Below are 22,156 nucleotides of genomic sequence, written 5' to 3'. Positions count from 1 at the left end.
AAGAAAATAAGAGGAGAAATCAACAAAATTGAAAACAGAAAAGCAACAAAGAAAAAAAATCAGTCAAACTAAGACCTGGTTCTTTGAAAATGAGATAAAGTTGATAAATTTCTAGCAAGACTGATAAAAAGAAAGGGAAACTCAAATTACCAATATCAAGAATGAAAGAGTCTCCGCAGACATTAAAAAGCGAACATTACAAACAACTCTATGTATATGCTAGAAAATTTAGATGTAGACCAATTCCTCAAAAGCCACAAACTACCAAAACTGGGTCACCCAAGATAAAACTGATAATCTGAATAGTCCTATAACTATTAAAGAAATTGAAGGCATAATTTAAAACCTCCTGAAAAAGAAATGTCCAAGCCAGATGGTTTCATTAAAATCTAACCAACATTTAAAAAAGAATTAATACCAATTCCACACAATCTCTTCCAGAAAATAGAAGTGAACTAATCCCAATTACATAATTCTATGAAGCAAGGATTACTATTAAGGCCAAAGATAGCACAAGAGGAGAAAACTATAATCCAATATCCCTCATGAATATAAATGCAAAAATCCTTAACAAAATAGTAGCAAATCAAATCCAAAAATATATTAAAAGCATTATATACTATAACCTAGTAGGGTTTGTTCCAGGAAATCAAGGGTGACTCAATATTCAAAAATCAATCAATGTAATCTATTAAATTAACAAGCTAACAAAGAAAACTCAAATGATCATACCAAATGAAGGAGAAAGAGCATTCATAATTTTAAGTTTTCAGCAAACTAGAAATAGAGGGTAACTTCCTCAACTTGATAAAGTACATCTACAAAAGCCCTACAGTTAACATTATACTTAATGGTGAAAATACTGGATTCTTAACTCTAAGACTGGAAACAAGAGACAGACACCTGTTCTCACCAATCTCATTCAACATGTACTAAGTCTTACCAGCATCATAAAGCAAGAAAAGGAAATAAAAGATGTAGAGATGGGAAAAAGAAAATTGTTTTTATTTGCCAATGATACTACTGTCTACATAGAACATCCCAAGGAACCTACCAAAAAAACACCCAAAACTAATAAGTGAGTTCAGCAAGGTTGCAGGATATAACAAAAACAAAAAATTGTTTCTATAGATAATGAACACATGAGAACTAAAACAATACATTTACGTTCACTAGAAAACAAAGAAACACGGTATGAATCCAACAAAATATGTATAGGGCTTGTATAAAATGCTGATGATGGACAGGTATGCACTTGCATTAGTTTGCTAGGCCTGACATAACAAAGTACCACACAAACTGAGTGGCTCAAACAACAGAAATGCATTGTATCACATTTCTAGAAGCTAGAAGTCTGAGATCAAGGTGTCAGCAGAGCCATGCTCCCTCTGAAGGTGCAAGGAAAAAATCTGTTCCTGGCCTCTTTCCCAGATCCTAGTAGTTCCTTGGCTTGTGGCAACACAAATCCAATCTCCATATAGCATTCTCCCTGTGTCTCTTCACATCATCTTCCCTCTGTGTCTGTGTCCAAATTTTCCTTTTAAAAAGACACTAGTGACATTGGATGGGGGGCTCCTCCCTACTCCAGTACAATCTCCTCCTAACCAAGTACATTTAGAATGACTCTACTTCCGATAAGGTCATATTCTGAAGTACTGGATTTAGGATTTCAACACAAAAATTTTAGGAAGATTCAATTCAACCCATAACACTGTTTCATGGGTTGGAGATCTAACATGAAAAGATGTCAGTGGAACACAACAGAGTATGTCGTATGTAAGCTGTCGTATTACAAAGTTGTATGCCTGAAATTTATATGTTATAAACCAACATAACGTTACCCCAATCAATTTTATTTTTAAATGTCAAATGTCTCCCAAACAATCTCTAGATTTAACGAAATTTCTACCAAAACCCAACATGATTTTCAGTAAAGACAAGTTTATTCTAAAATGTATATGAAAAAAAAAGTAGAATAGCTGAAACAATTCTGAAAAAGAAAGTGGAAAGAATCATGCATATCCAATTTTAAAATTTACTATGAAGCTAACAGTAATCAAGATACTGTGGTACTTGGTAGAGAGATAGACACAAAGATCAACAGAACAGAATGGAGAACCCAGATAAATCCATACAAGCCAACTGATTTTCGACGAGAGCAAAAGCAATTCAAAGGTGGAAGGACAGATAGTCTTTTCAACAGTGCTGAAGCTCGTGGTTATTTATAGGCAAAAAAATACACCATACCTTATAAAAATTAACTCAAAATTGATCATGGATTTAAACGTAAGACATGAAACTATAAAACTCTAAAAGAGAGAGGAAAAAAAAAAATCTTCCAGACCTAGGCTGTAGAGTTCTCAAAAATGACACCAAAAGCACAATCCATGAAAGAAAAAAAATTTTGGTAAATTGGACTTCATTAAAATTTAAAACTTCTGTTCTCTTGGTGGGGGGAAGCCCTGTTAAGAGGATGAAAAGATAAGCTACAGACTAGGATAAACTATTTGCAAACCTTATATCCAACAAAGGATTTGTATTTACAATATATTTAAGAAAACTCTCATAATTCAAAAGTCAAAAAAATTCAATTGGAAAATAACAAAAGTTGTGCACAGAAAGGATATATTAATGGCAAATAAGCACATGAAAAAATGCTCAATATAATTAGCCATGAGGGAAATGCAAATTAAAACCACATAAGATATGACTATATCATACTAGAAAAGCTGAAATAAAAAATTAGCAAAAATACCAAATGGTGGTAAGAATGCAGAAAAAGTAGATCTCTCATAAGCTGCTGGTAGAAATGTAAAATGGCACAACCACTATGGAAAATAGTTCAGCAGTTTCTTAAAAATCCAAACATATGCTTATCATACAATCCAGCAATCACACTCCTGAGCCTTTACCCCCCAAAATGAAAACTTATGTCTGCACAGAAACCTGTACAAGAATGTTCATAGCAGCTTTATTTGTAATAGCAAAGAGCTGGACTACAACCCAATGTCCTTCAATGGGTGATTGATTAAACAAATTGTGGTGCATCTTTAAAATGGAATAGTACTCAGTAATTAAAAACAATGACTATTGATACCTGTAACAACTTGGATGGATCTCGAAGGGTATTATGCTAAATGAAAAAAAGCCTAACTCAAAAGGTTACATACTGAATGATTCCATTTATATAACATCTGGAAATGACAAAATTATAGAAACAGAACAAATGAATGGTTGTTTGGGATTAGGAAAGGAGGGAGAAAGGAAGCACAGAGGAGTTCTTTAGTGGGGATAAAACAGTTTTGTATCTTAACTGTAGTGGTAGCTACATTAATTTATACTTGCGATAAAGCTTCAATGGCTACATACACATGAACATATGTGTATACACACGCATAAAAATGAGTACATGTAAAAACTGGAGAGCTATGATAAGGTCTGCAGACTACCACTGTAAATTTCCAGGTTTTGATACTGTAAAATAGTTATATAAAATTGTGAGATTGGGGGGAAACTAGGCAGAGTACACAGAATCTTCTGTACTATTTTTGCAACTTGACGTGAGTCTATAATTATTTTAAAATTAAAAATGTATCATACTCACATGCTGATATATGCACATACATCATATATATGTGCATCTGTATGTCTTAAGCAAGTCTCAAACTTGCTTGGCACTCAGCAATACATAAAATACCAACTAATGCAATATTGTTATGTTCTATGTTAGTAAAACCTCCATCTGTGAGCCCCATCATGAATTATAAAATTGATTTAAGCAACTACCTTGCACTGCTTGCACTGAGCCTAAAGCGACAAGTTTATGCTTCTGCCACTTACTCGCTCTAAGTACCTTGTACTGTACCTCAGCCAGCATTTACTGACACTATAGAACAGTGTTCTAAATGCTTTACACACATTCTCATTAACCCTCTCAGCAATCCCATAAAGTAGGTACTATTACTATCATTTCCTTTTTATAACACATGTGAAGAAAATGAGGCGTAGCAAGTTAAGTAATTTACCCAAGATCATACAGCTACAAAGACCTAACAGAATCAAAGCTTGGCATTCTTATCCAAAGCCTTTTAGCTTAACCAGTTTGTTCTACATAACCTCTCTAAACTTCAGTTTTCTCCTCTGTAAAATGGTCTTAATATCACATAAATAATATATAAATAGTTAGCAAACAGAATCCAGTAAATGAGAGCTTAAAAGGGGATTAGGGACGAGTTGCAAATTAATAGAGCTGTAGAAGACCTATTTGATGGGCATGAGGAACCTGTTCTCAAATGCCAGAGGGAGGAAGTCAATGAGAATGTTTTGAAAAAGCAAAACAAAACATGGATGAATCTCAGAATCATTTTGCTGGGTGAGAACAACCAGACATAAAAAAGTAGATACTGTATTTACATAAAACTCTTACATTTATATAAAACTCTAAGAAATGAAAGTAGTCCATAGTGACAGAAAGCAGAAGAGTCAGTGGTTGCTCGGAACGGGGAGTGGACTACAAAGGACCACAAGGAAATTTGCAGGTGATAGAAATAAAGGCTCTGTATCGTGATTGTGAGGATGTTTTCCAAAACTCATCAAATTGATCATTTTAAATGGGTGCAGTTTATTGTGTACAAATTATACCTCATAAAGCTGTTACATAAAACAAAAATGTTTTTCAAATAAGCAAATTGATTTCAACCCTAACAATTTTTAACCTCAGCAAAATCAACATTAAACGAGGTAGCCTGAATACAGTAAAACTAAGAACATGTAAAACAAGAAATACTATTAAAGCACTGTGAAATACAAAAAGGAATTTCAGCTGATTAAATTTTAAAAGATTCTTACTGAGTACTTCCTTAAACAGTAACACTAAAGTTCACTAAATTAAGACCACATATAGGAAGTTTACAAACTGAAAAGTAACTTTCTAAAATTAAATTTCTGATTTCTGCAACAAAGGTGCACAACATGGAACCTTCCATTCTTTGTTCAAATTCAAATCAACCAAGCCTTTGTGTTCCCATTTTCTTTCTTCTTTCAAATTTCCATTCCTGTTACCATAGGAACCTGCTAGCTGACAAGCCTTCAAGCATAGCAACAGCCCAAGCTTAGCAAGGGGTGTGCAAAAGGGACAGAGTCAAAGGCCAAAATTTGACTCATGAGAATCAGAATTCCAATCTTTGTCACTCTACAAAGGGTCTGGTAACCATAGAAACTGTATCCTACTGGGTTGGGAATATTATGACAAAATTCACTAAATGTGAAACCAAATGTGGAATGGCCTTGAAAATTCAAAAATGGTATTCATTCTATTTCAGATCCAAAGTAGAGTAAGAAATTCAAAAACAACTTTTTAGAATAATTTTAAGTGATTAAAAGTAATACTTTTTAAAACTCCTTTTTTGTAACAAAATTCCTAATGAGAAAAGGTCTAAAACTTTAAGAATCACTATGCAAAAAAAAAAAAAAAAAAAAAAAAAAAAAATTATAGGTTTGTAAACACCTTTAATCCCATAATTTTCCTTTTCTTTTACAAATCTTAATGTTTTAAATGTCTTGTGATAGCATATTAAATACTTTCCAACAGTCTTTCAGTGAGTTGGTTTACAGAAATAAGCCATTAACACAGGAGTATAGCTATCTTAAGTCAAAGGGGCAGCCCATAAAAGGAGCAGCCCATAAAATTTGACTTTCCTTTAGGAAGTAAACTTAATATTTCAAATATCATGAACAGTATAAATTATGGTCTTTCTCAAAAGATAAAACTTTACAAACCAAACTCCACCACACTTAATAAGTTAATTTAAAACAAGTTTTTTAAAAGTATTCCTTTAAAGTGCTTTGTCACACAAGAAAATCAATTAAAAATTTTTGAAGTTGCTATTTTTTCTGATAAAGTCAGAAATAAATAAATGCAATTAATTCTCCACTACTTGTGTGTTCATTTTTAAATTTAGAAGCTTCTTAATTTCTGGCTGGTTTCCCTGTCACACAATAGGCTTCTCAAGTCACTTCACTAGAATGTTTGCTTATTAATATTAACCGAAACAAAAGATAATAAGAGAAGTAAATCTGTTGGATACTGCATGTATTCTAAAAATTTAAACCATGAATTCCAAGAATAAATATAATCAAAGAAATTTTATTTCCTAAAAAGACCATCCACAAATGTTAATAATTCTAGGTACATAGGGGCACGTCATACTATTCTCTTAAAAAAACAACAACAAACTATCTGTCTTTCAAGGTCCATTCAAATATCATCTGTAACTGATGTCTTCCAAATATAATCTTATCTTTTGAATCCTGTTAGCACTTTATGCCCTTATGGCATTTACCAAGTTCTTCCTTAAGCTTTGGTCATTCAATCAAAATGTATTTAATAAATACGAAAGGTAAAGCACTGCTGGGAGCTAGACAAAAAAGGACAGTTGGGATTATTTTAAATAAAGCTTCTGTACCAATTTTACTATTTTAAAAGCACAAGTTTCTTACAGAAAAAAATCAGAAAATACGAACATTAAATGAAGAACATAGAAAACACAAATAAATTGTACTAATTCAGAAACAACCAGTGTTGGCCTTGGGGAAAAACCTTCCAGATCACTTACACTATGTGAACATGCGTATTTTTTCTTCAACCAAAGCAGGATGGTACCATACATAATGTTCTGTTATCTACTCCTTTTTTTCTACTTATTAATGCATCAAATACAATCGTTAGAATTTTGCCCGGCAAAGATGCAGAAGAGAGTACCAAAGCAGAAAAAACCATGAAAGGTCTAGAAATGGGAAAATTGAGTTGTTTTACTCTTTTGCTTAACTACACCACTTGTAAGTGCAAACACATCTGTTGTAAGCATCAAGTAATGACCAAAAAAAGGGGGTGGGGAGGCAAAGTAAAACACTAGTGTTCACAGATGTCACCAGTGTTCACGGGTAAGTGGTATCCATGTGTAGGGGTTACCATCGCCATCCCCACCAAGCTGCCTATTTAAAATCCCAAGAGAGTAAGTGCTTAGGTACAGCAACATGACCGTACTCATAAATACTCCCACCTCTTAACAGAGTTCAGTTTATAAAGTACATTAGTTCATTCAAACATATATTTAGAAGTCACTATGTGTGAAGCACTGTTAGGTGACAGGCATACGAAGACGAATAAGGACAAGTTCTACTTTCAATAGCTAAAGACAGCAAACAACACTTCAGTAGGAACTGAATTTAAAATATGAGGACAACCTCACACCCATTAGGATAACTATTATCCAAAAAAACAAACAAAGAAAACGCAGAAAATAACAAGTGTTGGTGAGAATGTGGAGAAATTGGAACCTTTGTGCACTGCTGATGGGTATGTAAAATGCAGCAGCTGCTATGGAACACAATATGTATGGTGGTTCCCTAGAAAATAAAACAGAATTATCATCTGATCTAGCAATTCCACTTCTCAGAATATGCCCAAAAAATTGAAAACAGAGACTGGAACAGATATTTGCACACCCATGTTCACAGCAGGATTATTCACAACAGCCGAAAGGTGGAAGCAACCTAAGTGTCCTGACAGATGAATGGGTGAACTAAATGTGGTGTATATACACACACAGAGGGTGCCAAAAACATGTATGCACATTTTAAGAAAGGAAAAAAACTGTATTAATTGTAATACTCAATATATACCGATAACAAAGAATGAATACAAGTCACGTTTGACTTCTGCAATTACAAGAGGTGCTCAAAGTGGTTACCATCAGCGTCCAGACACTTCTGATTACAGCGAACTACTGCTTGAGCATAGATAATATCGCTAAATATCTCTTGAGCATAGATAATATTTCTTAAGCATTTTTGGTACCCCTGGTATATACATCACATATATACATTAACATATATATATGTTAATTTAAAACAAGTTTTTGAAAGGTACTCCTTTAAAGTGATTTGTCACATAAGAAAATCAATTTTAAAACTTTAAATATATATACATATATATATATATATACATATATATATACTCACAACAGAGTATTATTTGCTCTCAAAAAGGAAGAAAATTCTGACAAATGCTTCATGAATGAACTTGAAGACATTATGTTAAGTGAAATAGCCAGTCACAAAATGACAAATATTGTATTCCACTTATATGAGGTATCCAGAGTAGTCAAAGTCAGAGAGAAAGTAGAATGGTAATTGCCAAGGACTTGTGGGAGGGGAGAATGGAGAGTTATGGGTACAAAAAAGTGCTGGAGAAGGGTAGTGGTGATGATTACATAAAGGTGAATGTACTTAATGCCACCAAACTGTACACTTAAAAATGGTTGGAATGGTAAATTTCATGTTATGTATATTTCCTCACAATTATAAAATACGTTTTTGAGGAATATCAATAATACTACTATGGAAGTGAAAAAAGATAGTGAAAACAAAGTTTGATACTGTATCAAAAAAAGGTTAAATAATACATAGATATAGACAAATATTATATAAACATTTTATATAAATTACATTTTCAATTTTCTAATGAAAATATAAACAAAAAACATTTTTAAATGACTACCTTTAGGGGGAAGAAAAGAACAAGGTAGAAGTGAAAGGGCCAGAAAGTAGACTTCTCTGAATGTACCTTATTCTATACATAAAGTTTTAAAACATAATTATAAAATAAATTTAAACCAAAAATATTTTTCATTCCTCAAAATCAAAATGAAATATATGAATCTGTGTATTAAGTTTAACCACACAGAGAAGTATTTAAGTAACTTTAAAACACATTATTTGATTGTATATCCTTGGTGAAATACCTCCCTAAGGACAAAATGAGGTACGAAGAAATCTTAAACTGCTTTCAGTAATCATATCGTTAGTAGTAATATTGCAATTATTCTGAAAGTATATATATAATGTATGTGTATAATAAAGCTTCAGTATAAAAGAAACAAAAATAAAATTTAAATAAAAACTGCAATATCATTTGAATTGAAAGTATCTGTATAAACTTAGGATGCACTTTCATTAAAGAAAAAAAATATTTCCAAGCTGTGTCCATGAAAAGGCCTAAAAATGATTAACCTAGGGTCAACAGGCTTAGCACCCAGATAGTGGTCTCTAAACACCATCTCCAACTAAAAGGAACCAATGCTCCCTAGAAAAACTGATGATTCAAGGTATGAAAATTAATGAAGAAACCTCAATTAAAACTGGACTTGGGAAGGCCTGTTAGAGGGCGCTCTCACTCCCTACCATTCATTGTTAATTACTCCAACCAGGAAGACATCAATTACAGCATCAGTTGATTCAGTTTCAGACCCCAACCAACCAGAAAATAAGTATCCTGCATTCTCAGAAAATACATGCTTTACTATTTACTACTAGGAAGGTTTTCTTCTTGCCCACCAATTAGCCCTGCCAATGTAAACAATGCAGCTCAGCCAATGAGGAGCCATCACCTAAGCTCTTCCTTTCCTCCAATGAATTTTCATTTTTCCTTGCTGATAACTTTCTTGCTCTCCTTACTATAAAAGCCTTCCACCTTGTATAATCCCTGGGAGTACCTCTCTGCCTGCTAGAAAACATGCTGCCCCATTCATAAATTGTTTAATAAAGCCAATTACATCATCAAATTTACTTAAAGTTTGTTTATTAACAAAGATTTGAGGCAGAATTTTATGAAATGAGCTTGGATCATACCAGAAAGCAAGGACACTATTAGAAACTACTAGGGTAGTTTCAAAAATACTCAGGAGCTACCTTGAAGAGGCTCCCACTGTCAAAGACGGAACAGGTTGGGTCCCAATAAGAATAATAAATGCAATGGACTAAAGCACATCAAATATGTTTAAAACTCCATGAATTCATAATGATATTTTAAAAATAAAAATGATCTCATTGGTCACCTTTGGAGTTTGCTTGGGAATCAACTCATTATCCTAAAAACCAATGAACAAAAGAGTACAATCAAGTATTTATCCTCTTTCTCATATAAACTGTACATAAAAGTAACTCAGTAGTCCAACTGTCAAAGAAAGGAAGTTTCTGTTTATAAAGTATTCCAGCTGAGAAGTGAAGATGATAGATTAAAATATCACCATTTTGCAAACCCCTAATAGAATTATTGATCCTACGAAATGACCATCAATGACTGTTAAAATTACACAGTGATAACCAGATATTATGTGCCTTTCAAAAAAAAAAAAAACAACAAAGGAGACAGATGTAATGTAAAGAACATATCACAAGGATGCACTCAGCAAACTAAAGACTATGGGAAACTCAATAGGGCAAACATAGCACAAGAAAAAGAGTGGGGAAAGGGAAGGAGAAACTATAAATTAAAAGAAACTTTAAGAGAAGTATAAATTGAATGCAATGTATGAACCCTGATTTGAAAAGCTAACTTAAAAAAAAAAAGTGAAGCACTCCAAGTAGTTTGAACATTAATTGGATATTGGATGATATTGAATAAAGTGATAAAGGTATGGTGTTCGTATATTTTCAGAGTCCTTACTTTAGAGAGATATATACGGAAATATTTATGGATGAAATTACGGTATTTACTATTTGCTTCAAAGTAACCCAGTTGAGTTCTTGTTTCATATGAGCTGATGATTTTTGAAGCTGGATGATGGGTCTATGGCGTTCATTATACTATTCTATCATTGTTTCTATATAACTGAAATTTCCCACAACAAAAAGTTAGAGGGAAAAACAAAGCTAAAATTTGAGTTTGGATAACTGGGAGACTGGTTCAAACATGCTTTGTTCTTAATGAACCACAAAGAATACCAAGGATGTTCAGGCTCTGCGTTCCCATTAGAAGCTGCCAGCTTCTCGTGCTATAGAAAATCTTTAATGAGAATGACAAAAGAAAACAAGGAATGGAGGTAAACTCAAACCATCCCAAGAGTTTTTTTTCTAGTTACCCTATAGAGGTTTAGTTTCTAAAAAAATAAGAGTAGACAAGCAATCTCCCAAACAAATTAAAGATCACTTGTTCCACAACCTAACTGAAATTTAAAGAGTGACAGGCAACAAAGAACGATCTGCATTCACATAGCACTTTAACTTTTAAAGTTCTTTAATATACACATCACTTAAATCATTTGATCTTAACAATAATGTTGTAAAATGAACAAGAAAAAATTCACTTCCTAGAGCAAATCAACACAAAGAAGTCACAAAACTATTAGGTTGGTGCAAAAGTAATTGTGGTTTTTGCAATTATTTTTAACCTTTTAAACCTCAATTACTTTTACACCAACCTAATAGTAGTAGTAGAGAACAAGTCTTCCCACCTCATTCTAGTGCTTTTTCTACTAAACTGTTCCCTTCCTATTTAATTTAGTCAGTATGGGAGAAAAGGCTGCTCAGATCTCTTTTATTACCACTAAAGTCATGAAAAACAGATGGGTTGGTAGGACAGTTACTGACAATTTGGACAGCTCAAAATTCAGGAATGAGATTTTTTCCCCCTATCAAAAGCCACTGATACTCAGGGGGAAAAGTAAGACATCAAGTTAAGAACTTATAAGTTTAGAGTGTGTGCTTGTGTACAGATGTGCATGTTTTGGAAGGTAGATAAATAAACATAACTAGCAAGGATCTTCTTTTCCAAATACATTGACACTTATCCTATTATTTAAATATGCCCAATTTCGATGACAGTACAGACTAAGAATCCTCTACATACAATAAAAGAATGTCCCCCTTGTTGATCTTGAATAATCAGATTTGAGATAACCCAGAACCTACACTTTCTCTCAGTTGGGCATCCCTAGCTCACTGCCTTCTTCTATTCTGTTCCACTCAGTTTCACTCACCAAACATCAGTATAGAAATGAACCCTAGGCAGGCTTGACGACTGAGCCCACTAAAAGATGCTACACCTAGGAAATGGTCTTTCAATTCACCAAGTACCACAGTGAACACTCAAGAATGTGCTTGGATTACCTGCTCCAACTTGCTCCTGGTAAAAGCTGGCAGACATGTATCCAAAGTTCCTGGATGGAGGGTGTCATCAGCAGATATAAGTCGAGGACCCAAGAATCCTTACTTCCATCTGGAAGTATGTTGTGTTGACTGCTGAGTATCCATGTCTTTTGCTAATACAGAAAGTTCACACTCTCAAACTGTCAGATGCTTCTGTCAGTGTAGCGTCACTGTCCTGATATGACAACCATGCTACAAGCAACTATTCTCAACATTAATTACTTCGAATCACTACAGACTTCTCTTAGAAAGTATTACCCACTTAGAGTCTCTTCCCAGGATGTGTGAAATTCAAAATGAGCCAATAAAATATTGGCTCATTGCCAATAAAATATCTAGACTACGTGGGTTTATTTGAGAAGCTAGAGATAGCTTACCATACCATCATTATCAATGTTCCATGAGCCTGCAACTAGGAATGCAAGTCCATTTGGAACACATATATCATCTTTCTAGTACTTTCTCCCTAGATCATTTAGAAATAGAATTTGGAATAGAATGAACATTTGTGGATCACCTATTTGTGTGCCATGAATTGTGCTAGCTACTTTATAAATCTCTCATATAATCTCTACAGCTCTTCAAGATATTTTCGTTATTATGACTTTTGTTCACAAATGAAGAAACCAAGGCTCAGGGATGTTAGGTGACGTAAGTCCAAAGTCTTAAAGTTACCACATGGTACAGCCAACAGATAAACCCAAATCAGTATAAATATCTTTGTGACTTGCTTCTTACTGCCCTATTTGCTTTCCAACAGAGCTGTACTGACTTATAATGATACTAGAAACAAGAGTATTACTACTTCAATTTTTTTTGTTTGAAAACTGATGGCTTTAATACACAGCAGGGACTACCACGATTGGAACCAAATTACTATATTAAACCAATACCCATTTTCATATATCCTAATCTGACAATCTACATCAAATCTCTCTTTACCAGTCAGAAGAAGAGCAGGAAATGTTTTATTCAACCTCTCTAACATTTTCAAATATTTAGAATATACAAGATGCCCTCCACATTTCAAAACCTATAAATAATAATCTTTCTACAAATTTTCCCAGATAGATTTATGTTAGTCTGCTTGGAAGTAATGAACCTTTTTGAGTTGTAACAATAAAATGAAGAATTGCAAAACAGGCTTCAATTTGCTGAAAGCACTGTAACAATGGATTAAAGACTGAAGCACAAAACATTCTCTGTAAATTACGTGTATTATATATCCACATTAATATGAGAATATGAGTAAATGATAAAAGCTATCACTTTTAGAGTACTTACTACGTGCCAAGTACTTTGTATACATGTTTTCATTTTGTACCTTACAAAAGCTTGTATGATTATTAACTCCATTTTACAAACTAAGAAACTATGGTACGAAAAATCTATATAAATTACCCAAAGTAATATAGCTAGAAAGTGATGGATCTAGAATTCAAAGCCAGGTCTGTCCAAATTTAAAGCCTATGCTTCTTATCATCACCCTTTACTGCTTCCTAGTTCTTATCTGGTAGACATATCCTTGTCCACAATTCTAAAACCAATAAAGAAATACATACATACTTACTTAAACCCATTATTAACTATACCATTAATTTTTCATAGTTTCTAAACTGAAATCATTAAAAAGTGCCTAAAAAGTTACCATTAGAAAAATTCAAGTAAAGCAACTAATTTTCATAAAATCCTGAGCGGTCAAGAACATATAATTCACACAACAAAAACTTTTTCATTCCTTGGGAGTTACTGTTCTTAAAAAAAACAATAAGACTGATATAAACATAGTAAGACCAGTAAATTATTTTAAGTATTTAAGAAAATTCAAATATAAATCACCAGCCTAAAGGCTGAACAAAAGAACTCATTTTTCAAAATCATGTTACCTTCAATACTTAACGACTGAATTATGAATATTATTATATTCTGCTCTTTATCTAGTTTTATTATCAGCCAAATAAGAGAAAAGATGTAATCATTATCATAACTTGGACAATTTTAAACTTCTGAATGCCTATTATCTCCCATGTTCCACTGTTTGAAATTTCTTTGTAAAAAGTACGCTGTCTTAAAAAAGTAACATCCCTCAACATGAATTCTTCAATCTATTTTGAACCTAAATATATCTTTTAATGTACAAGATAGTTAAAAAATAATGCATTCTTTCCCTGTAGTTTATCAGACATATTCATCAGATTAGTAAATGGCAATGTAAGAATCATTTTCTAAGAAATGTCAAAGAATAGATCAAGTCTTACCTCCATTGCTAAAGCTGCTGTCTGTTGGTCATAATGATTCAGAAGATTAGGCATGAAGGTAGTATTATAAGGCAAATCTTGGCACATCCTCAAGGTAATAGGTTCACAAGAGAACAAACTGTGCCCACCTATATGCCCCACAAACATAGTCAAGGGCCAAAGACAGAAAACGATCCAACTCATAGCCATCCTTCCTTGATCTGAATGAGATTCGGATGATCCGGCCTACTCAATATTTTAGATCTTTATACACCTGCAGGTCACAGCTTGAAGAAGTACTTCTTCTATATCTTACTGTAAGTTCTTCAAACAGTTAAATACTCTTTGCACCGTCAGAGGTTTGTTAGCTTGGTCTCACAAAAGACAGTTGTTTTTGGTTTCACAATACGGGGAAAATGACATCATCTTGTCTCTTCTTTTCATTTTATTACATAGGGCACATTTGGCCAACATATCAAGTTGATCAGCCACATTCCCAAACGATAGATTCCATCTTAGGAGAAAAGTTATTTTCTTCCTTTGATTGAAATATCTGAAAAGCATTTTTTTTAAAAATGGGAGAAATTAGTCATTTCCTCTCAAAATATTGTGGATTTGATATAAAATCTTTGATGAACTCAATAATGTTGCAGGATATAAAACCAATATACAAAAATCAGTTGCATGTTATACATTAACAATGAACTACAAGAAAAACAGAGAAAACTTTGATGAGAGATATCATAGTAACCGAATAAAAATACAGAGGTATTTCACAAAGACATAGTCTAGATTTTCTACCTTATCATTTATGCTATAGATACATTAAGGCAATCCTTAAACAGCATTTAAAGGCAAATTTTCTTCCCTCAGTTTATGTAACATATGGTTTGTCTATGATAGCAATTTTTCATTTATTGTAAGATATAATTGATCTATTTTGAAAAGTTTTTATGCTGTTGTCCTGAATTTTAAATAGCTGCCATATTTATAATCTAAGCTATTAAATTTAAAATTATATGTGTTTTAATCATTAATAGTACATTTCACATTAATTGATTTGACAGAAAGTATCTGCAAAGAGATAAAATATAAATAAATCAAAAAGATATGGATTCAAGCCTCTAAGTAGCTGTGTGAATACAAACATATCATTTAACTTCTCTGAACTCAGAATTTTTCTTCCTGAAAATATCACTTCTCTAACAAGGATGATATATGAGTGAAGTATGAGATAACGTATGTAAAGTAGTCTATAAATGAATGATAAAGCAGCATCAAAGATAGATGCAGAAATATTTGATCAACAAATGTTTCATTACATACAGCCAGGCTGCAGAGAACAGAAATCATCCCTAGAAAGTCACAGCAGGAATAGGAATGATTCCCAGTTATAGTTTCCACTAAGCTTTAGAATCTTTTACTTGTCCCTACTTTTCTAGGAGCAAAAATATGTATCTCCTTTGGGTCTGGGAGGGTTTCGGTGGAATGGAAGGCAAGTCTGGTAGGAAAAAAGCGTATTCTAAGTTATACTTTCATTTGGTTTAGTGATGATGTCAATTTGCTTTTATTTCATTTTGTTTCCTATGCATTGGACATTTCTGTGTTTGTTGTAGAGAGCCTAGTTTGGGAAAACATGAGAAGTTCAGGTTCAGAAATTCTCAGAGACAGGTTAATAAGACAGCTCAAATACTAAGGCCCATGAAAGCTTACACCTTGAGACCTGTAACTGGTTTGGCTTAAAGTATGGCCAAAGTATGATTGGGACCTCTGCATCCCAAACTTTAGTTACCAAGCAGAAAAAACTATTTGGAGAAAGGAAAGCAATGGCCATCTTCCCAATTTTTCCTTCTAGTAGATGGTTTTAAAGTAGTGGAAGGTAAAAAGAAAGAATGAGGCCTCTAGAATTAGAAACACTAAAAGTCATGAGCAACCTCTGTGCAAATACCTAATCTCTCTATAGCAAAATCTCTAAATCAAAAATCTTTGCAAAAGCTTCTTGGCCTTCCATATTTTTTTCCTCCTCCAAGGTGGCCCCAGAAAGATGAAGGTCCGGCTATAGGAAACTGATATTAAACAAAGTCATTTATATTTGAGCAAAATTACCATGCAACACAGTAACAATTATGCATATCATTAAAAATGTGTCCAATATCTACTGAAAGCTTTATTTGGTTACAGCATTAAAACATCCATTTAAGTTCAGTCTTTGTAGTTTGCTGCTTATGCAGCATGTTCATGGACTTACAACCAAAAAAAATTAAAGGGAACATTGTTCCCTGTGAAATATGTATATAATAGTAATTTCAAATATTTCATTGGACAAATCTATTTTTTCAAACAGTGATGGATTTCAAATTTATGGTTCAAAGATGACTACCACCTAAAACTTGGAGAAGAAACTGAGCAATATCTCACTGGGTCTTTAAACTAGACGAGACACACCCTCAAACTTCGGCCTACTCCATCTATTTTACCTGATTTCCTCTCAATTATTCCTTTTCCCTCATTTGCAAGTGAAGCTTCCCAACATCTTCTAAGCTTCCTCTATGCCCTACAACATTCGTATTACCATATATCCCATGTATCAAAACAGTTTGGTAAAATCTATCACGTTTGTCTGGGTTAGGACAATAATCTTAATATATCAAAATTGTTGTTTATCAATTATTAAAATAAATAGGAATAACATTGAATGCAGTGAGACAGAAATAACACAGCAAAAATCTTAAAGAATTTATATGTCCTCCAAATCACAGGTTCTCTAATTTAAAGTGTAGTAGATTCATGGATTCCCCCCATAGATCTAAGAAATCTGAATCTCTGTAGAATGACATGCATTCTAACAATCATCTCAGCTACTGTTACCAATGGTCCATGTCATGTTTTGAGAAATGCTATCCTGAAATAGAATGAAAGAGTACAGGTTTATTTAAATATAAGTATATGCTTAGCAAAATACATAAAATGAATTTAAAAAATTAAAAGCAGATAAAGAATAACACTTTAATAGAAAGATAGGAAAGGGACATAAATTTACAAAAGGAATACAGCCAACACACAAAAAGATATTCAATTTGACTAATAACAAAAAAACCCCGCAAATATAAAAGAACATTTTTGCCAATCAGATAGGCAAAATAACAATGATAGAACACAGTACAGGAGAGGGTGCAGGGAAACAAACATTGTCAACATTCCAACACTTTCAAATACTCCTGTGTTTCCCCCAAAATAAGACCTAACCGGAAAATAAGCCCTAGCATGATTTTTCAGGATAACATCCCCTGAACATAAGCCCTAATGTGTCTTTTGGAGCAAAAATTAATATAAGACCCGGTCTTATTTTCGGGGAAACACGGTATTTATTGGTGGGAATGTAAACTAGTTGGTATTTTTAAAAAATGGCTACTTACATCAAAAGCCCTTAAAATGTGCACAATTTAATCCAGCAAATCTATTCTATAATTTATTCTAAGTAAATACATAAGTACACATGATGCATTACCAAAATGCTAGTGAAATACTGTTTATAAAATAAAAAACTGGAAACAACATAAGTCTACCAATAAGGGATTAAACTATGGTACAATCACATACTGGAAGAGTATATAATCACTAAAAATGATGAGCAAGGTCTGTATTTATTGACACAGTAAGACAGTAACAACACAATAAGTAAAAAAATGAAAACTAATTTACAAAACAGAACATATCCCTTTTTTGGTCAAACTGTACATAGAACTTTCAATTATTTAAAAATATTATAAATGCTATGAGATTTTATAAAAGAACCTACAGTACATTATTTTGTATATGGAATAAATTAACTCTGCTAAATGTATAAATGTGTGCTAACTTGCTGACAAGAATAAATACTGGCTGAATCACTGATTTATTGTCTGATAACTAAGCAACAAGCCAAGGGACACACTACTACCCTACTGTAGGTAGTAAGAAAGTAAAAAAGTGACAATTAATTTAGTATGAGTCAAGTGATTTTCAATACTTAAAAAAATCAGGTCACCTATCAGCTGAATCAAATAGTATACACACATAAAAAAATTTTTTTGATATATACTCCAAATCACTTTTCAATAACATAATGAAATATCTGCTTCTAATCAAGATCATGTTGCGTGTAAGTGGCAAAAGTTATTTTTTCAAAGGTCAGGGCATCCATGGAAAAGCTGTAAGTTGAAGCTGTAAGACATGCAGGACACAGAGAAGATTCTGGACCCAAAGAGATCCAATCAAAATACAGTAACTCGTTAAATAAAGATTAACAGATGTTTTGGCATTGTTATTGATATTATGTTTTTTACTACAAGAATCTGTAGAATTTCAACTGAATAAAGGGACCTATTAGGTCCCTTTAACATAACTGAAATGAACAGCTTCAGGGGCCAGGGGACAGCAAAAAGTGAGATATGACAACAGTTATTTATGCCATACCTGTGGGAAAACAGGCACATTCACGTCTCCATAGAGCAATATAAGATATTTGGAAAACTGATTTCAGATTAAGTTACTTGATTATCATTCTGTCAAAAAACAAAAAGGACTACATACATTTAAACCTACATTTTAATTTGTATGAACGTACAACATCAGGAATCTGATACTCCCCAATTGCCAGTTTTGTTTTGATGATAAAAAGTAAAAGCACTTAAAATAAAATGAGTATCTGTCCTGAAGGACAGCAATAAAGGGGAAGGGGATTGAATCTTGTAAGGTTTTCTTCCCAAGCTGGTTGCAAAGCCAGACCCAATGAACTCAGGGGAAAAGCAGGAGGTGGCAACTGTGAAGAGGAAATCAGGCTGAATCCCAGAAGAAACAATGACAAAAGTGGGTCCTGAGGGCTTGTCAAGTGGCTCCTGAAACAAAAGATTATGTTCAGCGATTTTACTCCAATTCACACTTTCTGTACAGAAAGTGACCCCTTTCATCATTCTTAGTTTACATTTAATTTTCTTGACACCCTATAAATGTAGACAACATTTTGCATTTCCAATTCAGAAATATCATCTCACATACAGTGGTTCTACAGTGGAAACAGGTGGGATATTCTTTTTCTTCTTTCAGGGGAGTTTTCTAAGAATACATTGCAAGAATTAGCAAAGACTATACCACTAACAGAGTTTCTTCTCTTAAGGAAATTGTCTTGTTAGAGAGACAAAATATACACTCAGAGCATACTCACTACGAATTACATTCCTTTTCCTAAAACTCATGTGGTCTTTGGCCTTTTGTTTTCCACATCTTATTATTTAAAAAATAAAGTCACTGAAAGGTTATTATTTAAAAAATAAATTCACTGAAAGGTACCTGTTTTCTGATCTTTCTTACCTTCTCCCTAATTTTTAAAGTCCATTTTGTTATCTACTGATTACGACAAACGGCTTAATCTTCCAATGTGCTGAGTGATAGAGTTCAAAAAAATAAAACAGGAAAAACAAACACATCTAGGTTCATAATTAAAATGAATGATGGACATCAAAATCCAGTCCATTTTACAAATTATAAATTACTTTTAAGACTAAAGAAAGCAGATCTTTTAAAACTAATCTGAAACCAACGCTGGAAAGTTAAAAGATGGCAAGATTCTAGACTACAAAAAATCAGGCTGAAATTCCAACCCAGCTTCCCTTTCCAACTAAAATCTGTTCATCAGAAATTTCTCTAATATCAAGCCCCTGATTTTTTCCCTTAGAAAGGTTTAAGGTTTGGAAGTTTTGACTATAAAATTATTTCAGTAAAATAAAATTTGGGGACCAGTATTGGGGTGTTTTTTTTTTTTTAAAGCCCACTAGCCTACTTATATTCATCTCAAACTTCATTTGCAATGCACTCCTTGGATCCAACAAAACTGTCAATACTTCTCAGCATAATGAACTGGAAAGTACAAAGAAGTCATTTTTGACACAGTTAAAACTCCTTCTTAGCCAGTAAAGACTTGTTACTTTTCAAACATTTATGGAAATGCCACTATTGGAAAAGCTTTCCTTTCTCTCCCCAAACCCTGTAGCACATCTTTTCCCAAATCTATACTAAATAATTTCTCCAGTACGTATTTTCCAAACCATTCTTTTTGTTTGCGTTATTACTTTTATTGTGGGCAGATGCAGCTTTAAGCAGCTATAATTCTATTGTTTTAGGGATTAAAAAAAACCTTGATGCCAACATCACTCTCTTCTGTGAAAGAAGGCAAAGAAAGATGCGTGCGGTAGGAGCTGTTTCCTACCACCTCTCTCCTAAAGAAAATAAAATCAAGAGCAGTCTAACATCAACAAACTAATATGCTCAGAATAAGTTGTGAGTATAAAATCTTACAGTTTTACTAACAAATACGAAATTTAAGTTGGGTAGAGATATTTTCTCCTGTCAAGTGAGAAACAGAGGACTTATTGTGAGTTAAAAACTCCTATCTCCTTACCCAATGATAAAGCTTCCACATTGTACTATACAAAGAAAGAATGTGCACTTTACTATTAAATTCCCCTCAACCCTCCCTACTTCAAACATCATGGAATTCCCAAGAAAAACCCACCTACATGTTCAAAGCACAAAATAAAGCTTAAGTGAAGTCAGTAGCTGAGAGGAGGAAACGAACTGGAGAGTTTATAGTCTTTTCTTCTCCTTCTGTTAATGGGACACCGATTAAGTTTAGGAACATAAGTAGTGACTGAGGGAAAAGGAGGAGGAGGAAAGAGAAGGGAGGATGGTAGGCTTTATTCCTTTGGCCGATAGTTCCGACGCATTTGGTGGGTAGAGGAGGCCTGTTATTCACTAACTAAAAGGTAGCATGGTCAGAGCAGGGCAGCGTCTTCATTACATTTTACCTTCAGCTCTATCCTTCAGAGCCCACCCAATTAGGCGTTTAACACCTTCACACTCCTTTCCCTAACTCTGAATCTTTTTACCTTTATGTTGTGTTTTGGTAGTTCAAGTAAATGTGTTTTTTTTCCCCCCCTGGAGGAACAAGATAGTATTGATTTGCTTAAAAGCATGGGTGGAGAGCGTGGTCTCGAGGAGCCACTGCTTCTTAGTACGAGCACTAAGTAGTCGCCTACTCCTTAGACCGTCAGCACAGGAGGGAGGTGACGTCCCCAGTGTCACCCCGTGTGAGCAGCTCTTTGTTTCCTGGGCTTTGCAAAGCAGCCCATTTCGCATAAGCGAACATTACGGGTCTACCGACGCCGCTGCTCTAAAACAAGACCTTGTCTGAACCCTTGGACGGAGCAGTCATTCCCCGAGCCGCCGGTCTGCTCCGCCGGCTGCGATCTGCCTTCAAGTCGGAAGGCAACCGAAATGCACTGCACCGCTTTTACAGGGCAGATAGTCTTCCACTTCGAGTCCACTCCTATGCCTAAATTAATGCCACGCGCCTTTGTTCTGGGGGGGGGGGGAGCGGGGGGAAGAAAAAAAGAAAAGAAAAGAAAAGAAAAAAAGGCTCTCTTTCCCCAACAGAGGCGGCTCCTACCTCCCGGATCCGGGAGAGGTGAAAAGCCCCCAGAAAGCCTGCGAGACGTCCCGACCCCTGGTTCCCAGCCCCCGGGTTCCAGAGGCCGTGTCCTAACGACCCGGCAACACCCGTGGCCCACGCAGCCGAGAAGGGGGCCGCCCGCCGGGGCAGCGCGTGGGAGGCACAGCCGACTTTGCAAACTGACGGGATGGCGGGGACAACTTTCGGGCTCTGCCAGTGAGGGGTCTGCCACAGGCGACCACGACGTCCCGGCAGGTGGAAACCCCAGCGCGGCGCTCGGGCCTGCCCCGCGGGCCCGGGGGCGCTGGAGCCCCGGCGCATTGTCCTCCCGGGCTGGCAGCCGCGTCCCCCACCCACGCTCCCGGCCGGCGGGGAGCGCCCCACGGCCCCGCGCCCCACGGCCCCACGCCCCCGCGGCGCCGACCGAGGCAGCGCGCCCGGCGGA

The 22,156-nt window shown here is 34.7% G+C and overlaps 1 protein-coding gene across 5 annotated transcripts in view; it reads right to left on the bottom strand.

Moving 5' to 3' along the window:
- Positions 1-22,156, bottom strand: part of FZD3 (frizzled class receptor 3) — an 82,751-nt gene that overhangs the window by 60,043 nt on the left and 552 nt on the right. For 4 of the 5 annotated variants that reach the window (XR_013995061.1, XR_013995062.1, XM_081075783.1 and 1 more), the window contains exon 2: positions 14,247-14,778. Coding sequence is in view for 2 of the 5 variants with exons in the window: in XM_081075783.1 (XP_080931909.1) it covers positions 14,247-14,435 (189 nt within the window). In the remaining 3 variants the exon portion in view is untranslated. Of the gene's footprint in view, positions 1-11,949; positions 12,102-14,246; positions 14,779-22,156 lie in introns of those variants that run through there. The other variant, XM_081075782.1, reaches the window with a different exon arrangement.

This window comes from Rhinolophus hipposideros (genome assembly GCF_964194185.1).
Source record: "Rhinolophus hipposideros genome assembly, chromosome: 16".
NCBI lineage: Eukaryota > Metazoa > Chordata > Mammalia > Chiroptera > Rhinolophidae > Rhinolophus > Rhinolophus hipposideros.
The sequence above is the reverse complement of the archived record's forward strand: the minus strand, read 5'-3'. Positions and strand labels throughout refer to the sequence as shown.